The sequence below is a fragment of the Schistocerca piceifrons genome, chromosome 6 (assembly GCF_021461385.2).
Source record: "Schistocerca piceifrons isolate TAMUIC-IGC-003096 chromosome 6, iqSchPice1.1, whole genome shotgun sequence".
Lineage (NCBI taxonomy): Eukaryota > Metazoa > Arthropoda > Insecta > Orthoptera > Acrididae > Schistocerca > Schistocerca piceifrons.
In genome coordinates, this window is record NC_060143.1 from 256,297,750 (window position 1) to 256,319,663 (window position 21,914).

Here is a 21,914-nt window from a genome sequence, read left to right on the forward strand (position 1 = left end):
AGTCTGGATAATTGACTGATCTGGCCTTGTAATAATAACCAACATGACCTTACAATGCTGATAATTCTGATGGCTGAGAACAAAGAGAAACTACAGCTCTTACATTTTTGAGAGGATCAGCTCTATTGTGTGGTTGAATGTTGATTGTCCTGTTCAGATCTCAGGACAAGGTCTACTCAGGAGGACTTTGTCATCATGAAAAAACTGGCATTGTTCAAGTTGGCGTGTGGAATGTTACGCCTCTTAATGGGCAGGTAGCCTAGAGAATTTTAAAAGGGAAATGGACAAGTTGAAATTAGATACAGCAGGAATTAGTGAAGTGTGGTGGCAGGAAGAACAGTACTTCTGGTCAGGTGAGTAGTGGGCTATAAATACAAAATCAATTAGGAGTAATGCAAGAGTAGGTCTAATAATGAATAAGAAAATAAGAATGTGGGTAAGCTTCTATGAAGAGCTTAGTGAATGCATTATCATAGCCAAGATAGACATAAAGACAACACCCACAACAACAGCACACATTTATATGACAATTAGTTCTGCAGATGATGAAAAAAAATTGAAAGAATACATGATTAGACAAAAGAAATTACTCAGATAGTTAGGGAAATAGCAGGAAAATGAGAAGAAGAAAAATTAAGTCAAAGAAGATGGACTGTGGTAAAGGAATGATAGAGAAAAATACTTGGCAGAATTTTGCACAGAGTATAATTTAATTATCGCAAAAATCATGAAAGAAGGTAGAATATGTGAAAGAGACCTGGAGGGACAGGAAGGTATCAAACAGATTACATAATGGTAAAAAAGAGATTTTTGAAACCAAATTTTAAACTGAAAAACATTCACAGAGGCAGATGTGGACTCTGATTTTAATTTATTGATTGTGAACTGAAGACTAAATCAGAAGTGACTGCAAAAAGGTAGGAAATTAAGCAGAAGGGACCTGGACAAATTAAAAGAACTAGAGGTAGCTGAGAGTTTCAGAAGGAGCATTAGGCAATGATTTACTGAAACATGCAGAAGAAGTACAATAGAAGATGAATGAGTAGCTTTGAAACATGAAATAGTGTAGGCAGCAGAAAACCAAAAAGGTAAAACAACAAAACTCCATAGAGATCCTTGGATAATTCTAAGATATCTAACTGATAAAAGCAGAAAACCCACAGCAGATGAAGCTGGCAAAGGGAAATGAAGATGTCTAATTAACATGACTGATAGGAAATACAAAGTGGCAAAGCAAGAATGGCTGGACAAGAAATGTGAGGATACAGAAGTATGCACAGCTAGGGGAAAGACAGATGCCGCCTGTGGGAAAATTAAAGAGACCTCTGGAGAAAAGAGAAGCAACTATTTCAATATGAAAAGCTCAGATGGCAAACCAGTATCAAGCAAAGAAGGGAAGACTGAAAGTGGAAGGAATATACAGAAGGGCTATACAGTGGAAATGAACTTAGGCAATATTATAGGAAACAGAAGAAGAAATAGATGAAGATGAGCTGGGAGATACAATACTGTGAGAATAATTCGACAGAACACTGGAAGACTCAAGTCAAAACAAGGCTGCTGCAGAAGATGATTTTCCCTCAGAATTATTGAAGATCTTAAGGAGCCTGCCACACATTCTATGTGGTGTGTAAGATTTATGAGACAGGAGAAATACCCACAGATTTCTAGATGAACGTAATAATCCCAATTTCAAAGAAGGCAGCTGCTGACAGGTGTGAATATTACTGAACAATCAACTTAATAAATTATACTTGCAACATACTGACGTGAATTATTTACAGAAGCATGGAAAAACTGGCACAGCCATCTCACTGAATATCAGTTTGTATTCTTGAGGACTACAGGGACATGAGAGGCAATACTGACCCTATGACTTAACCTTGAGTTTTGCTGATAAAACTGTAATTCTGTTAGAGACAGCAAAAGACTAGGAATAGCAGCTGAATGGAGTGGGTAGTCTCTTAAGAGAAGGTTACAAGATGAACACCATCAAAAATAACACAAGGGTAATTGAATGTAGTTGAAATAAATCAGGTAATGCTGAAGGTATTAGATAGGAAAATGAGACATTAAAAGTAGTAGATGAGTTTTCTATTCGAACAGCAAAATATCTAACAAGGGCTGAAGTAGAGAGGATATAAAACGTACAGAGGCTATAGTGTGCACAAGTGTAAGTGTTTGTCTTTGCCGCTGACCAGTATCTGCAGCCCGTAGGCACAGTACCGCTGTGGTGCAGCATATAAGGCCGCACTTGGCATATTGCTATCAGTCTTGTGACTCACTCTGAGGATGACCGGATGATACACAGCCAAAATATCAGTGGAGGAAATTTTATTTGCGAGGCTGCATGGACTAGCATGAAATATGTTTGAAAAAAAGGAATTTGTAAACATCTAATATATAAAAAACAATGTTTGTTCATTTGAATTTTATGCACTGCCATACCATTCATGTGATCAAAATAAAACTTTGTGAACTTATTGCTTGCACTTATATGAAGGTTATAGGCATAGGGCACTTAACTTACAGTAGGTGACACACATGTTATACCAGCAAATGTATTTGAAAGAGTGTGGAAGTAGTGAGATTTTTTAATATGACAGAAATAAACAGATCAGCATTTTACTGTCTCTTACTCATTTTGACAATAGACCAATATACAGTGTGTATCGAGAGAGAATGTTCACAAGCTACTCAATCTCGACAAACAGTAAATGTTGATTTGATTCTTGCTGCATTTCAATTATATGTTAACTGAGATTACAGTTTGCATCCCAGTGTAAATGTTGGCAAATTGGATAAGGTGTGTGGGCACTGGAGTTTACTTAAGTTCAACAATGAAACAACACTAATGTGCTGCACGAATAGCAAAGTTAAACTGCTGACATTGCATACACGACCTGATCCATTGTGATCATTGCTTTTGGGTGACTCACCTGATTTGAAATACTTTATGCAGAACATTCACAAATATAATTCAGAATATCAAATGACATCTTTTGGAGCCAGTGAAGGTACCTACCTACCTACTTTCAAAACTCAAAGACAAATATTTCACCATGTTGGTTCACTTCTACTTGTTTCTGACACTGAGCATAAATTTCTGCAAATCTACTTTATGGGTGACTATGATACACATGTTGACCAACACTGTGATGCAATTCCAGATACCAAATGTTGCATTATATCCTATTTGCAAACTCGTTTCCACCAATGCATCACAATGACAAAATTATTCAAAACTTTGACTGACAAATTACCAGGGGATAAATCTGCAATTCAAATAGGCGCTGACAAAACTCCATTTGGTCAGCATGCTGGACACTGTAACACACCTACCATCAATGAAGTAGTGACTGTCACAGTTGGTGAAGAATGGGATACACATGACATAATTCTTCAGTGACGGAATAATACAATTCAACATCTTGCTGACAAACAGTGATCATACAATGCACTGCAGTATCCAATAATTTTTATCTTTCAATTTATCAAATGAAAATATTATTTTCTTTTTAACTTTCAAACATTCATAAGTGAAATTTTCATTTTTCTTCTCTTTTTCTTTTATTCTTACAGGTGAACAACTCAATAAAACAGTATCAGCAATGAATTATTAGCCATACCACATAATCATATCTCAGAGTGGAACAAATCATATTCTGCAGTGCCATCAACTATTTCATCAATACGTGTGAGACACATGCCAAAGCTGAATCCAAACATTTGTTATATATTCACTTAAATCAAACACCATTGCTTTCAGAAGAATACATTCATTTACAAGATGCAATTGCAAATGATGGAAATGTTTTCACATTGGCAAAATTGTCATACTTCCAGCAACATTCAATGGCAGCCCATGGTGTATACATGAATATGCACAAGATGCCATGACATGCGTGACTCTGACTTTTTCATCACATTTACATGCAATCCAACACAGGACAAGATAAAAGAGCTTCTACAGCCTGATCAGCATCCATCCAAATGATGCTCTTTGACTGCATAAATATTCAAGCAAAAACTCACTGCTGGATGTATGTGACTGAAAAGCAGAAGAGAGGACTTCCATGTGCTCATATTCTCATAGGGCTCAAAACAGAAATACATGCAGCTCGTATTGATGATATCATTTGTGCAGATATTCCTAATCCCCAAGACGATCCACTGATGTTCAATATTGTGATGAAAAAGATGGTGCATTGGACCCTGTGGAGCTATGATCTACAATCTCCTTACATGGCAGATAAGAAATGGAAGAAAAAGTATCCCACAGACTTAGTTCATGAAACATATGCACTGGTGATGACAGATATCCACAATGCAGGTGCTGAAAAACAGAAGATGGAGGCCATTCAACAACAATCAGAATGAGAAATGCTGAGTTTGAAACCAACAACAGATGGACTGTGCCATATTCTCCTTGATTAATGAAAACATTTAAAGCTCACATCAATGTCAAATATTGTCATTCCATCAGATTGATCAAATATGTATCCAAACACATAAACAAAGACAGCAATATGGCAGTGGTCAGTATTCATAGACCTGATGTGTGCAATGATGACGTGAGTCAATTTCAAACAGGTCAGCATATCGGCAGTAACAAGACTGCTTGGTGTATTTTGAGTTTCCCAATTCACAGTCGCTAGCCCAATGATGCTCATTCCAATGTTTATCTTGAAAATGGACAAAGAGTCTATTTCACAACAAACATTGCATGAAATGTTGTTGCTGAACCAGTGCACACAACATTTACAGAATTTTTTGCACTGTGTGAAGAAGATGTATTTGCCAAGACATTATTGTATGCAGAAGTTCCATAGTACTATACATGATGTGCTACATCAGAGCTATCAAAAAGTGTATTTACACAGTATATCCAAATAATTCCGAGTGTTACTGTCTTGGAATGCTGTTGATTAACGTCAAAAGTCATACTTCATTTGCAAATATGAGAATGTCTGATGGCATAAAGTGCCAGATGTACAGAGAAGCTTGCCATAAGGCCTTCATCAACAATAGATAGACTCACACACACACACACACACACACACACGACAGCAGTCTCAGGCAACTGAAACCACACTGAGCAGCAGTAGCAGTACATGATGGGAGTGGCGACTGGGTGGGAGTAAGGAGGAGGCTGGAGTGGGGAGGGGCTGGGATAGTATGGTGGGGGTGGCACACAGCGAAGTGCTGCAGGTTAGACTGAGAGGAGCAGGGAGGTGGGGAGGGAGGAGGGGGGAGGAGAAAAGTAGCAGAAAAGGAGAGAAATAAAAAGACTGGGTGTAGTGGTGGAATGACAGCTGTGCAGTGCTGGAATGGGACCAGGGAAGGGGCTGGATGGGTGAGGATAGTGACTAATGAAGGTTGAGGCCAGGAGGGTTATGGGAACGTAAGATGTATTGCAGGGAAAGTTCCCACCTGTGCAATTCAGAAAAGCTAGTGTTGTTCGGAAGGATCCTTATGGCACAGGCTGCGAAGCAGTCATAGAAATGAAGGATATCATGTTTGGCAGCGTGTTCAGCAACAGGGTGGTTCACTTGTTTCTTGGCCACAGTTTGTCGGTGGCCATTCATGCGTACAGACAGCTTGTTGCTTGTCTTGTCTACATAGAATGCAGCACAGTGGTTGGAGCTTAGCTTGTAGACCACATGACTGGTTTCACAGGTAGTCCTGCATTTGATGGGATAATTGATGTTAGTGACTGGACTGGATTAGTTGGTGGTGGGAGGATGTATGGGATAGGTCTTGCATCTAGGTCTATTACAGGGGTATGAGCCATGAGGTAAGGGACTGGGAGCATGGGTTGTGTAGGGATGGACGAGTATATTGTGTAGGTTTGGTGGACAGCGGAATACCACTGTGGGAGGGGGGTGGGGGTGGGGGTAGGATAGTGGGCAGGACATTTCTCATTTCAGGGCACAATGAGAGGTATTCGAAACCCTGGCAGAGAATGTAATTCAGATGCTCCAGTTCTGGGTGGTACTGAGTTACAAGAGGAATGCTTCTCTGTGGCTGAGCAATGAGACTTTGGGAGGTGGTGGGAAACTGGAAAGATAAGGAATGGGAAATTTGTGTTTGTACAAGGTTGGGAGGATAATTACGGTCAGTGAAGACTTCAGTGAGACCCTCCGTATATTTTGAGAGGGACTGCTCGTCACTACAGGTGTGATGACCGTGGGTGGCTAGGCCATATGGAAAGAACTTCTTGGTATAGAACAGGTGGCAGCTGTCGAATGGAAGTATTGCTGGTGGTTAACAGGTTTCATATGGACAGAGGTACTGATGTAGCCATCGTTAAGGAGGAGGTCAACATGTAGGAAAGTGACTTGTTGTGTTGAGTAGGACCAAATGAAGCAAATGGGGGAGAAGTTGTTGATGTTCTGGAGGAATGTCGATCGGGTGTCCACACCTTCGATCCAAATAGCAAAGATGTCATCACTGAATCTGAGCCAGGTGAGGAATTTAGGATTCTGGATTTTTATGAAGGATTCCTTTAGATGGCCCAGGAATAGGCTGGCATAGGGTGGTGCCATGCGAGTGCTCATAGCTGTGCCCTAGATTTGTTTTTAAGTAATGCCTTCAAAGGAGAAGTAATTGTGGGTGAGGATATAATTGGTCATGGCGACTAGGAAGGAGGTTGTTGGTTTGAAATCCATCAAGCACTGGGAAAGGTAATGTTCAAAAGTGGTAAGGCCATGGGCATTATGGATGTTAGCGTACAGGAAGGTGGCATCAATAGTGACGAGCAGGGCACCGTGTGGTACAGCGACAGGAACTGTGAAGAGTCGTTGGAGGAAATGGTTGGTATCTTTTATATAGGAGGGTAGATTCTGGGTAAAAGGTTGAAGATGTTGGTCTGCAAGAGCAGAGATTCTCTCAGTGGGGGCACAGTAACTGGTAACAATGGGGCATCCTGGGTGGTTAGGTTTATGGACCTTATGAAGCATTTAGAAGGTAGGAGTGCAGGGAGTGGTAGGGATGAGCAGAGAGATGGACTCTGGGGAGAGGTTCTGGGATGGGGCTAAGGATTTGAGTAGTGACTAGAGATCCTGATGGATTACTGGAATGGGGTCACTGTGGCGAGGTTTGGTAGCTGGCGGAGTCCTTCTGCCAGGTAATCCTTGTGGTTCAAAACAACAGTGGTAGAGCCTCTAATAATATTGTTACATTCCATCCTGCATTTTCCATTGTTTAATGTGAAGCAACATTCACAGTTGCATGTTCCAGCTGTCATCCATGACAAATTTGAACATTGTTCACCATAATTTTCACCACATGTTCATTATCTAACCCAAAACTTTTGTGGGATAAATTCAGAGAGGATGTGAGTGAAGACATTCTGCACCATGTTCATACCATTAGAAATGACAGTTACATCAATTTTTGGACATATGCTTAACCATCAACAACAAAGAACTCATTCATCTTAGCATGATTGCACCAGGATGTTCTGCACTTGACCTTCATGATCATGATTTAGTGAGAGAACAGCAATATAATGCTAATGATCTGCATGCATCTGATGAAGTAAATGAATAAATTTTGCTTGCAGGACAAAAACTGGCCTACAACACAATTACAAATACCATTTCAAATGGCAGACGTTCTCTGTTCTTCTTTACTGCACCTGGTGACACTGGAAAAAAGTTGCTTGCTACTGGCTCACATTCGATCTCAAAATGGAATTGCTTTGGCCCTTGCTTCATCAGGTATTACAGCTATATTAGTAGATGGTAGATGAACAGTGCATTCGGTGCTCAAATTGCCATTGGATATGCATTTCTTGGAGCTCCAAAATGTAATATTTCAAAGGGATCTGGTGGGGCTAAAGTTATGAAACTTTGTGTAGTAACACGATTCACGTTTCTGTCGCACTTCACCTAGTGTAGACCGGGAACTGTCTGCTAGACCTGCCCGATGTGAACTCACTGGACCCGGCCCGTGCTGCCAGAGTTGTTGTTGTTGTTGTTGTTGTTTTGCCGGCAGAGGTCGCGTCCGAATTCTCGCGTGCCCTCTGGTGGACGGGACTCTACTTGCAGCAACTACCGTCTGTGACGCGCCGTGCCAATGTGCGCCTCCCGCGATCTTTCTGGTGGCTACAGCACTCCTCCTCCTTCGGGGGGGTGCAGCCACTGTGATCCACTGCATCGTAAGGTGGAGCGTCGGGCTGGAGCGATGACCTCCACATCCATTGGATGGCCGGAGTCGAGGGGATCTGCCAACCCTCGAGCTGGAACCTTCAAATACGGCTGGAAGTGACCCACATGAAGAGGCCCCCGTCGTCCCACAACCGGAGCCCGGGACAGAACGGGCGACAAGCTGTCGAACGCCGGATCCTGTTCCACCTCGGGAGGGGCAAGACCCAGTGGCGGGGACGAAGGGGAAGGGACGACCCCAGGTGAACCATCCTCCTGAGAAACCGGGCCTGCTAGGGGGGCCGGCTCTCGCTGTGGCATCTCAAACGATGGTGATGCTGGTGCTGGAGCTACTGGAGGTTGCCAAGGCTGAGAACCATCGCAGTGCGGCAGAGTCACAGCGTGGAGAGGAGGTAACGTCCCCTGTGAAACCAACACAGGTGCCGGCAATGGGGAAGCCGGTGTCCGAGAGGTCGGAGGGTGGGTGCCCGAACGTGGACGTAGCTGATTTTGGTGACGACGTACCACCCGGTCCCCCGCCTGCAAGGTATAGAGCCGGCGGCCATGTCGGCGCAGGACCACCGCCGGTATCCAACGTGGATTGTGACCAAACCCACGGGCCCAGACTGACATACCCAGTGGAAAGCCAGGCACTCCGTTTTGTGAAGACTGGCAAGGACCAGGCCGGAGGAGGTGCAGCAGAGTCCTAGGTTGACGCCCATGGAGGAGCTCTGCGGGGCTGCATTCTCCCATTGGTGTGGTCCGGTATGCCGTCAAGAAAAACGTCAATGCTTCCTCCGCAGGAAATTCGTGCACATACTTTTTCATCTGCATCTTAAATGTGCACACCATGTGCTCGGCTTCCCCATTCGATTGTGGATGGAAGGGGGGAGAGCAAACGTGCCGAATACCGAAGCGCCTACAAAAATCCTGGAAGGTCTGCGAAATAAACTGCGGTCCACTGTCCGAGACCAGGGTGATTGGCAGACCTTACACAGAAAATATTTTTGCTAGTGCCTGGATTACAACTTCTGAAGTGGTTGAGGAGCAGCGAACCACATATGGGAATCGGGAATAAGCATAAATGACAATGAGCCAAAAGCCATTGAGAAACGGGCCCGCAAAATCGATGTGAACACGTTCCCATGCTTGGGTTGCCGGCGGCCATGAAGAGAACGCTGCCCTGGGAGATGCTTGTTGGCTCGCACACTGGGAACAGGCGGCCACCAAGTGCTCAATTACTCTGTCAACACTGGGCCAGTACACATGTCTGCGAGCCAAGGTTTTAGTACGGGAAACACCCCAGTGCCCCGCATGCAATAACGTGAGGACCTCACTTCGTAAACCTGCAGGAACAACCACGCGAGGAGCTGTATCATCGGTAGCCAGAAGGAGAGCTCCTTCCAAGACCGAAAGGTGGTCTCGTAGAAGAAAATAATTACGAAGAGGGTCCGAGGCCCGGCCCGGAGGGCGGGAAGACCACCCCTGCTGAATGAGGCGAACTACTTGCCGGAGAACCGGGTCAGCCGCCGTTTCCCTGGCGACTCGAGAACTAGTGATCGGGAAGCCATCAACCGTGTGGCGGGACGCCACATCCAAATGAAAACACATAATCTCCTCTCGATCGAACGTAGGATCCGGGCCCACCGGAAGATGGGAAAGAGCGTCGGCGTTGGCATGCTGTCCTGTAGGGCGAAAATGAATGTCATAATGGTACTTAGAGAGGAACAAGGCCCAGCGCTGTAGTCTGTAGGCCGCCCCATCCGGAATCTGAGAGGCGGGGCCAAATAATGATATTAACGGCTTATGGTCAGTGATTAACTGAAACTTCGTGCCATACAAGAAAGGGTGAAACTTGGTAACAGCGTAGACAATGGCCAAAGCCTCTTTTTCCACCTGGGAGTAATGGGCCTTCGCGGGACTAAGCGTTTTAGACGCAAATGCCAGTGGTTGCTCGGAACCATCTGCGTTGCGATGGGCCAGGACCGCCCCCACCCCATACTGCGAAGCGTCTGTAGCCAGGACCAACGGCTTATGGGGATCAAAAGTCGCCAAACAAGGGGCTGACGTGAGGAGGCCCTTCAACGAGGTGAACGCTCGCTCGCATGCAGGCGACCAATCAAAAGGAACACCCTTGTGCAGAAGGCAGTACAGGGGGTGGGCTATAGTGGAAGCCCTGGGAATGAACCAGTGGTAATAGGCTATCTTGCCTAAAAAAGCTTGTAACTCTTTCAGCGAAGCGGGCCGAGGAAGGTTGACGATACCTTGGACCAAACTGCCTAGTGGCTGGATGCCGTGCCGAGATATGGTGTAGCCCACATACTCAATGGACGGTTGGAAGAAGGTTGACTTATGCAGGTTGCAACGCAAGCCCACAGACCTGAATTTTAGAAAGAGGGTGCGAAGGTTGTGCAAGTGTTCCTTCATGCTGCGGTCTGTGACAATTATGTCATCCAGGTAGTTAATACAATGAGGGATTGTCGACGTGACATGCTCAAGATAACGCTGGAATATCGCCGGGGCACTGGATATTCCAAAGGCCAACCACTGGTATTGGTAAAGGCCAAATGGAGTGTTGACGACCGCCAGCCGTTTGGAGTCCTCATCAAGTGGTATCTGATGATAAGCCTCCGACAGATCGATTTTCGAAAAATATTGGCCTCCCGCCACAGCGGAGAACAATTCATCAGCACGAGGAAAAGGATAGATGTCCACCACCAATTGCTAATTAATGGTGGCCTTGAAATCGCCACAAAGACGTAATTTTCCCGAGGGCTTCCTAACAATAACGAGGGGCAAAGCCCACTCACTGGAAGAAATGGGAAGAACAACCCCTAGGGCTGTCAGCCGGTCTAGCTTTTCCTTTACTTGAGGGCGGAGAGCCAAGGGGATCTGCCTCGCGCGTAGAACACGCAGGTGAGCCGACGCCTTCAACGTTAAGTGAGCTTCAAAATCTGAAACATGTCCCAGGCCCTCCTCAAAAATATCTGGAAAGTCTGAGATCAAAGATTCCAATGATTGATAGGGAATGTCTTCGGAGACCAACTGTATGGTGTCAGCGATAGAAAAACGAAAGCTTGAAAGGCATCCAGGCCAAAAAGGTTAGCGTAGCTCGCATCAGTGACAACAATAAAAGTAATAGGCCGAGTGACTGATTTGTAAGTCACATTGGTAGTGAATTGACCCAACAGGGGAATGAACTGTTTACCATAACCGCGTAGACGCCGGTAAACTGGCGCCAACGGGGGTGATCCAAGGTCGGAATAAGTTAGTGCATTCAACAACGAAACTGCCGCGCCCGTATCTACTTGCAGTTGTAACCGGCACGACCGAACCGACACCTCGATAAAGAGTTTGCGTGCCGATGTGTCAGGAGCCTGGCCCGATGAAACTTCCTGAATGTCAATGTCCATGTCCGCTGTACCTGCTTCCTTCGATTCTTTTGAGGCTGAGCGGCAAACTTTAGCAATGTGACCTTTTTTATTACATTTGCGACAAACGGCCCAACGCTGGGGGCACTCTGACCGATCATGATGTATATAGCATGACGCACAGGACGGCAACAGGGGCTGGTGGCCGGAATTTTGTTTACGCGCCATGCGGGAGCGGCCGTAACGGCCGGACTGTACCGCTCGCACGTCGTCGACCCCGGACACAGTGGACGCGACTGCGCCGCCCTGAACCTCCACGACATCGCACCACGCTTCCAGCTGTTGACCTGCTGTATGAGAGACTTCATACGATTGAGCAATGGACAGGACTTCCTCGAGGGAAGGGTCTTCTAACTGCAGGGCCTGTTGCCGGACCTCCCTATCAGGGGCCGAACGAACAATGACGTCGCGTACCATAACGTGGGCATACGACTCTCGCGACTGCTCCGTGACAAAATGACACTTGCGACTAAGACCGTGCAGGGTAGCTGCCCACGCCCGGTAAGACTGATGGGGCTGTTTCTTGCATTGATAGAACTCGACCCTAGCCACCAAAACATGCGTGCGGCGGCGATAATATGAAGACAACAAGGAACACAATGCGTCAAAAGACAAGGACGAGGGTTCCTGCAATGGCGCTAGCTGCCGCAAAACGTGATACAGCGAGGGAGATATCCAAGACAAGAAGAGAGCACGACATACCTCTGCATCGGCAACATGAAACACCTGGAAATGCTGCCGAAGGCGATGTTCATATGCGTCCCAATCCTCCGCCGTCTCGTCATATGGGGGAAAGGGAGGAGGGAACTGCGCCGGAGCAGACGGCATGGAGAGCAATGACGGAAGCACTTGTTTCATGGTGGCCATGAGCTCTGTCTGCTGCGCAACCAAAACCCGCACCAAATCCTCCATGCCGTGGAGAAGCTGCAAAACCAGAACAATGACACAACACGCGAAAGAATGACCCTACTCGTCGCCAATTGTGTAGTAACACGATTCACGTTTCCGTCACACTTCACCTAGTGTAGACCGGGAACTGTCTGCTAGACCTGCCCGATGTGAACTCACTGGGCCCGGCCCGTGCTGCCGGAGTTGTTGTTGTTGTTGTTGTTGTTGTTATGCCGGCAGAGGTCACGTCCGAATTCTCGCATGCCCTCTGGTGGACGGGACTCTACTTGCAGCAACTACCGTCCGTGACGGGCCGTGCCAATGTGCACCTCCCGTGATCTTTCTGGTGGCTACAGCACTTTGCAAGGTCATTGTCTGGGACAAATCCACCATAGCGTATAAGAAATTGCACTTGATTGAACTCTTAATGATCTACAGTCAAATGCATAACCATTCTTGTTTTATTATCTGGTGACTTTAAACAAACTCTTCCAGTGTCACCTACATCAACACCAGCTGATGAGCTCAGTGCTTGCCTCAAAGCATTGCATCTTTGGAGACATGTGAAAACTCACAGTAAAGATGAATATGCATGTACATGTGCAATGTGATAACTGAGCAGCCTCATTTTCAAACATTTATTGCACACTGGTGAAGGAAAAGTACCAGCTGATGCTATCACAACATGTATTTAATTTGCACTGAACTCTTGTGTTCTCATGCCATCCATTGAACAATTCATTCAAAAAGTTTTTTCATGAATTGTTATCAATTATAAAAATCAAAAATGCTTTTTGAACATGCTATTTTGGCAGCAAAAGACACCCGCACCAATGCAATCAATAACACAGTTCAAGAACAAATTGCAGGCAGTTCTGTTCCCAAAAAATTGACTGATAGCATCATGAATGCAGATTGCAGATGAAGTTGTCAATTATCCAATTGAATTTTTAAATTTGTTGGATCTTCTTGGTGTGCCACTGCACAAATTAACACTCAAAGTCAGCATGTCAATTATTCTCTTCTGGAACATAAATCCACCCCAATCCTGTAAAGGAACAAGACTCTGTTCTTAATGGAAAGTCAAGTGGAGAAGATGTGTTCAATCCACACATTCACATCCTTCCCACTGAGATGCCATCTAATTTCAAAACGACTGCAGTTCCCCATTTGACTTGAATTCTATGACCATCAACAAGGCACAAGGTCAGTCACTTCAAGTGTGTGGACTGAATCCAGAAAATCCATGTTTCTCATATGGCCAGTTGTATGTTGCATGCTAATGAGTCAGAAAGCAAGAAATTTAATTGTTTTTGCTGAAGGCAGGAAAACAAAAAATATTGTCTACCCTAAAACACTTCAATAATAAAGTCAACAAAATAAAATGAATATGATCTATAATTCTCCATTATATATAATTTAATTTCAATAAATGTAGTCATTATTGACAGTAAAACAAATATCATTCCCAATCAAACAAGACAGTTCTTCCCAGTTTCAAACAATGTTTCCACAATTGTTTCTTCTATGGCAGCAACGTGCTGGGTACCCACTAGTCTAATAGCAACTTAAGTGTTGGGAAGTATATTCTGGTGTTTGTATGGAGTGTAGCCTCATACAGAAGTGAATAGTGGATGATAAGCAATTCAGACAAGAAGAGAATACAAGCTTCTGAAATGTGGTGCTGCAGAAGATTGCTGGAGATTAGATGGGCAGATCGAGTAACTAATGGGGAGGTATTGAATCACGTATGGGAAAAAGAAGGGTTCGTTGATTAATTAAGGACTTATCAGTTTGCTAATGGAGGTAAGTGTGGCATAAAAATTGTAGAGGGAGACCAAGGGATGAATAGAGTAAACAAATTTGAGTGGATATAGATTGCAGTAGACATCTGGAGATGAAGAGGTTGCAACAGGATTGAGTAGCACAGAGAGCTGCCATTAAACCAGTCTTCAGGTTGAAGATGACAATGACAGCAACAAGTGATCTGATGAATTTTGTAATTTCCTTAGGGGTTGTATTTCTGAAACTAATGACTGCCAGTAATGGATGCAGTGTGTGCACAAGTAACCTAATGCAACTGTATTTGGTTGTTTATTATTAGATGCACTGGTTTACTCCCACTGTGAGGAAGAAATCATTGAATTTGGTGGCCAGTGACTGGAAAGAGTCATCACATTTGCCAGGGCTATTTTCTGATTGATTGATTTATTGAGCACCCGTTTTACCATGTACAATGATATGGGATTTGTCATATGTTACATACAGAAAAAAATATGAATAACAACATATTATGTAAAAAAATATCAGTAAACAATCTGAATTAAATATATGGGCAAAAACAATTATAGCTTACATGATATAAATTTGTAACAATATAGGACACAAATAAGTTACATATATTCTGTGTATAATGGACAGCAACAAGAAACAATGATTATAACACTCTATATTGACAAATTAATTAATTTTTGTGTGTACATAAAAGAGTCTACCCCATGACACAAGTTTGTATATGAGTGACTTAAGATAGGTGAAGGCATGCTATATTTCTGAAGAATTCATGTATTCACTAACACTGCAAAAGCTACTACTAATTAACATTCTTTTGAGTTCACTTTTAAAACTGCTCAGCTTCTGAATCTTTTTAATTTTTAAGGGAAGAGCATTATAGAGAATTTTCGGGTGGTATATTGCATTCTTGTTGTACTGGGCTTTCTTATGCACTTCTCTGTGAAAGTCATTACTCTGTCTTGTCGTATAGTCATGGAACTCACTGTTTAAAGAAGAAAACTGGGGGTGACACTTCAGAAAGCATATACTTTCATAGATGTAAATGGATGGAAGAGTCATGATTTTATATTCCTTGAAAAATTCCCTACATTGATCTCTAGGTGCAGCTCCTTTTATGATCCTTATCGCTCGTTTTTGAATAATGAAAGAGCGTTTTGCCTGACTTGAATTGCCCCAAAATATGACACCATATCATAAAATACTATACATAAATGCATAATATGTACACAGTACTGTTTGATCACTGCAGCAATTTTTGAGCATTCTAAGTACATAGCAACATTTACTTGATTTTTTATTGAGCACATCTATATGCTTGTTCCACTTTAGATGCTCATCTAACCACATTCCTAAGAAATTTGTATTTGGCGTTTGTAGTATATTCTGTTGGCCTAGCTTCACAGTTATATTGGGCTTCACATTATTTGAAACATGTCTGTAATTCATCCATAATGTTTTTTTCTGATTCACAAATAAAGTGTTGTCCCTGAACCATTTACTTGCTTCAACTGTTGTTGTTTCAATTTTCCTGTTAAGGTCAGTCTCATTCTGAGCTTTAATAAAGAGACTTGTATCATCAGCAAAAAGTACACAATCAGCTTGTGTCAAATAGTTTGGCAAGTCATTTATAAAGATCAAGAACAACAGGGGTCCCAACACCGAACCTTGGAGCACCCCATAACTAACTTCCTTATAACCAGAAAAGTATGACTTTCCATCATGAACTATTTCTACTTTCTGGCATCTGCCAGATAAGTATGACTTAAACCATGCATGAGCAGTACCACGGACTCCATAGCAACTAAGTTTTTTGAGCAGTAGTTTACGATCAATAACGTCAAAGGCCTTTGATAAATCTAAAAAGACCCCACAATTTACTTCGTTATTATCAATGGAATTTAGGACAAGTTTTAGAAAGTTGTATATAGCTGTTTCAGTTGATCTATTCTTTTGAAAGTCATTTTGTTCATTGACCAATATTCCGCTTATTTTTAGGAAAGTAGAGAGTCTTCCATACATTACTCTTTCTATAATTTTTGAAAAACAAGATAACATTGATAAAGGCCTGTAGTTTTTTACATCATAACGATGCCCATTTTTGTATAATGGTTTTATAATCGATTGTTTCAGCTTTCTAGGGAAAGTGCCAGTACTGAAAGATGCATTAATTATACCTACAAGAAGAGGAATAATATATCTGCTGTGTTTAATGATTTTGTCTGGAATGCCATCGGGGCCACAGGATAATTTATTTTTTAGTTTGCTCATGGCATTCTCTACCTCATGTACTGGTACAGGATACAGAAAGATAGTTTTGGGATTCAATGTGATGTTATGACTGATGTCTGTAATACTTTGGGTTCGTATGAGGTTTGGAACTACACTTGTAAAATGACAGTTGAATATATTGGCAATATGTACTGGATCATTTATAGTTTTGTCCTCAGTTTTAATAACAATGTTGTTTCTTACTTTGCTTCTTCCTAAGTTGCTACTGATCACTTTCCAAACTGATTTCATTTTCTTGTAGCCATTATTTCTACTGATATATGAATCATTATTTAACTTTTTGCTGCAGTAATTACTTTCTTGTATAATTTCGTATAACACTTAACACGTTGAAACTTTCTGGCAGATAAAAACTGTGTGCCCGGCCGAGACTCGAACTCGGGACCTTTGCCTTTCACGGGCAAGTGCTCTACCATCTGAGCTACTGAAGCACGACTCACGCCCGGTACTCACAGCTTCCAGAATGGAAACATCCCCCAGGCTGTGGCTAAGCCATGTCTCCGCAATATCCTTTCTTTCAGGAGTGTCAGTTCTGCAAGGTTCGCAGGAGAGCTTCTGTAAAGTTTGGAAGGTAGGAGACGAGGTACTGGCAGAAGTGAAGCTGTGAGTACCGGGCGTGAGTCGTGCTTCAGTAGCTCAGATGGTAGAGCACTTGCCCGCGAAAGGCAAAGGTCCCGAGTTCGAGTCTCGGTCGGGCACACAGTTTTAATCTGTCAGGAAGTTTCATATCAGTGCACACTCCGCTGCAGAGTGAAAATCTCATTCTTAACACGTTGTTTCAAAGCAGGCTTTTGCCTTGGTGATTTACTTGAGATTCTGAGTTGCTCTCCAGATTTTCTTATGCCCTGTGTTATCCATGTGTTTATTTTGCCTTTTACTTTCATTTTCTTAAGGGGAAAAGCAATTTCAAAGTTATGTTTGTATTCAGCTAGAAATGACTTAAACTTCATGTCTATACTATCATGTTTATCTAGATCCCAACTTGTATTTTTCAACAAGGAATTAAAAATCCTAAAGTTGTCCTCATTAATAGATCTCCTGTGGATGTGTTTCTCACTTGGCCTAGAGTTTTTACAGAGTACATTATTTATACTAAGTTTTAGTGCTTTATGATCAGAGAATCCAGTGTCAATCACTTCTACAACATTGTCTAGTTTATGTCAAGAAATATTTGGTCTATTATTGTTTCAGAGTTCTTTCCATGTCTAGTGTATTCAAAGATAGTTGATGCTAAATTATGCGAGCAAAAGACATTGGTCAGTTTTGTAACATTTAAACAGTTGATTTTAAAGTTGACATTGAAATCTCCAAGTACAATAATGCTTTCTGCAGGGTCAATTACTTTTGCATTACTGGTTTTGTTTGTTTCTCATTTAATAATGTTCCAAATAATTTTTAAATTACTTTTGGAAAGTTTTATTAATTGAACATAGTGCATGAGTGTTGCTCTTTTAATAACAGAGTGTAGTATTCAGCAATAATTATGGTAATGGTGTTTCAAATCTTGTCAACTGCATGTTATCTGACTTACATAGAGCTCTCTCTACCTAGCATAAGATGATTTACTTCCACTATCCTTGATTCTGTTCATTTTGCTCTTATTTGTTTTACAGTAAAACAAGACTCAAAGTGATGTAAGAGATAAATTTTCAATATACACTGTCTGCTTTATAGATTTCTTTTCACCGTTCTTCCCATTGTTTCCCTCTAAACCCGGTGATCAAGCCATTGCTTGTGAGCCTATGAGGCAATACTATTTTTCTATAATTTGTTAAGTAAATTTTATTGTTAACATTTGACCATAATGTTCAAGTAAGTCAAAAAGCTGTTCAACACAATTATTCATTAAGTGGCTGGGACATAATTCAATTTTTTGCATACATAGCCAGACCTCCTTTCATTTTATTGGTTCTATAGTAGCATGATATTAGCTTGTACCCATCAAGATGAATCTGTTCAATTTCAGTGATTTCCATGTGATGTTCTGATATGCACAATAAGTCTGCTGAAATTTGATCTACTTTTTATTTTCCTGAATTGATAAGAGAAGTTCATCTTTTTTTTATTTATAAGGCATCTGATATTTTGATGGAAGACTCTACATGCATTTTCTTTAATATCCTTGGCTTTGTCTAAGCTGCAGTGCTTTGTTGTACTAATAGCTGTATCAACTGTAAGAATATGTATTCTGCAGCTCTGTCTTCTGGAGGAATTTACTAGAAAAAAAGGCCTTGTGAGCACACTGGAAATCACTGGAATGGAATGAATTTTATGGTCAAACTGGATACTTCTGGCAATTAGCCATGTAAGTAACCTTTTACCAGAAGCATTCAGATGCTGAGAATGACATATATGACATGATCGAGTGAGGGGCAATGCATCATTCACACCCATGTGTGAACATCCCTCTCCTGTGAGTGATTTCCCAAGATCTACATCAACGCATTCCTTAGAACACTTTATCCAGGACTTATCATATCACCCAAAGAATAATACCATATTCCCACCAGAGTGAAGAGCATTCCCTGCAATTAGCCCAGTGCCATCCTCAGTTTGTATAATCGTGGTTACATTGCAAACTGTTACCTGCTCTCCCTATTGATATTACATTCTTTTTACAAGATTCTCCCCAAAGTGCCTAGCTCACAGATGACATCACTGAGCCCTGCACTTTGTTTAAAAGAATTAATTACTTCCCAACAAATTGTAAACCCATTGTAACATTCCTAGGAGCCTACACAGGCTGAATACTACTGAGCAGTAAGACATTTTTGGTCATCTATGAATTTTTCTTCCCACGCTTCAGTTGTACATTATGCCCTATACTGTCAAACTGCATCAAAACTTCTTGGAATGTATGGATGCTTTTGTGGAGAGACTGAAACATAGATAGGCACAACAAAAAGATTCTCAGAAAGTGAGCTTCCAGCCAATCTGGCTTCAGCAGCCAGAGACTGTGTTCATACGTGTGTGAGTTGAGGGAGTATGAGTGTGCAGGTTCTCATTTTTGATGAAGGCGTTGTTGGCTGAAAGCTCACTTTCTGACAGTCTTTTTGTTGGCCTATCTGTAACTCACCTTCTCTGCTGTATGGTAAGTAGCAGCTACCCTTTTCATAATATTGTTGAAATTATTTATGAAATATTACATTCAGTCAATCAGTAATCTAAAGTGTTGTGTGGCGAAGATTTTGTAATGGGTGCAAATGTTTACTGCCATAGAAATGAGGTTAGGTTAGACCACAACCACTACACAATCAGCATAAATCGTAATAACTTTCTACTACATAGTATCCAACTAATAGCTTTGGGAAATACTGCAATTGCAAAAAACTAATATCTACATACAGTTACTAATATTTTTGTAAAACTAGATGATATAACTTAACTTTGACATACAATGGTGTTGAGATATATTATCCCACTATAGTACATATTATCTTATACAATGAAGAGCCAAAAAAACTGGTACACCTGCCTGATATCATGCAGGGCCCCTGTGAGCAAGCAGAAGTGCCACAACATGATGTGGCATGGACTAGACTAATGTCTGAAGTAGTGCTGTAGGGAACTGACACCATGAATCCTGCAGGGCTCTCAATAAATCCATAAAAGTATGAGAGGTGGAGATCTCTTCTGAACGGTGTGTTGCAAGGCAACCCAGATATGCTCAGTAATGTTGATGTCTGGGGAGTTTGGTGGCCAGTGGAAGTGTTAAAATTCAAGAGTGTTCCTGGAGCCACTCTGTAGCAATTCTGGATTTGTGTGGCATTGCATTGTCCAGCTGGAATTGCCCAAGTCCTTTGGAATGCACAATGGACATGAATGGATGCAGCTGATCAGACAGGATGTTTATGTACATGCCAACTGTCAGAGTCATAGCTAGATGTATCAGGGGTCCCATATCACTACAACTTCACATGCTCCACACCATTACAGAGCCTCCACCAGCTTGAACAGACCCTGCTGACATGCGTGGTCCATGGATTCATGAGGTTGTCTCCATACCCGTACTTGTCCATTCACTTGATACAGTTTGAAATGAGACTTGTCTGAATGGAGCAACATGTTTCCAGTTATCAACAGTCCAATTTCAGTGTTGACGGGTACAGGCGAGGCATAAAGCTTTTTGTCGTTTAGTCATCGAGGGTACACGAGTGGGTCTGCAGCTCTGAAAGCCCATATCAATTATGTTTCCTTGAATGGTTCACACACTGACACTTGTTGATGGCCCAGCATTGGTCACTGCAGCACCATATGCTGACTGCTTACATATCTCTGTATTTGAATACACATGATGATACCAGTTTCTTTTGTGATTCAGTGTAAATACAAGTGTGTTAAAAATAAACTATTCATTTCAGGCAAACAGCAGGTTTAATCTTCTTTACTAATAACAGTAAATGTAGTTTCTATCTATTAATACATAGTAGCTATTTTAGTTAAGGTTGGAGCACACAAACAAAGAATTTTGATATTTACGCTTCATTTCCACTGTCTCAACTACTGCCAATGTTGGTACTGGAACTTTACGGGGTTTAACATCAGATGCTGTCATGTCATCTTCACCACCTCCTGCATCATCATAAATAATGATATTTTCACGAATGTCTTCTTTTGGTCCTGGGACTTTACACTTCCTTGCTTGTTTCCATTTGCATACCACAAGAAATACCACTAAAGCTGAAAAAATATTGGTTAATTATTTGCTCGGGAGACAAAGCCTCAGTAAATTCAGTATCAGAAATCACAGTCAGATGAAGTTAAAGACAGCATAAGATAGTTTCCATAACTGTTTATTAATCAAAGTAGCTTACCAAGAACACTTATGAAGGATGTTACAACTACTAGCAGAGCACCAAAGCTAAGTTTCACAGACTGTTCTTGAACCATGTGCTCACACTGTTGACCCCAAAAATCCTTGGGGCATACACACTGGTAACTGCTGTAGGGGTACTGACTGACGCATGTTCCACCATTCAGACATGACTCTTCATAACAGTCATTTTTCTCAATACAGATGCCTTCATCAGCATCAAATACTTTGTTGGAGCCACAACTGAAAAGATTGTCAGCATTACAAGTGCTTCTTATACCACACTTAGACATGAAGCACCAATGGTAGTGAAAAATATTTGCTAAAAATAATGAAACAGCTTTAACCCAAAAAATGTGATGACTACACATCTTCATCAACTTTTACATACACCATACTTATATATGGTTCTGCTTTTCTGGGGTCTGCATTACCTACCTTTCCTTTTAATTTTCCTAACCTATCCTTCTCTACTCCCTGAGGAAGAAACTGTTTGTTCTAAAAGCTAAGGGATGTATCACTATTACTTTTAAGTTTGCGTTGGCAGGA

The 21,914-nt window shown here is 42.0% G+C and overlaps 1 protein-coding gene across 1 annotated transcript in view; it reads right to left on the reverse strand.

Moving 5' to 3' along the window:
• Positions 1-21,914, reverse strand: part of LOC124803259 (neural-cadherin-like) — a 121,275-nt gene that overhangs the window by 12,451 nt on the left and 86,910 nt on the right. Inside the window, exons 9-10 of the mRNA XM_047264442.1 lie at positions 21,367-21,608; positions 21,032-21,232 (exon numbers count right to left, since the gene is read on the reverse strand). Of these exons, the coding sequence (XP_047120398.1) occupies positions 21,032-21,232; positions 21,367-21,608 (443 nt within the window). The remainder of the gene's footprint in view (positions 1-21,031; positions 21,233-21,366; positions 21,609-21,914) is intronic.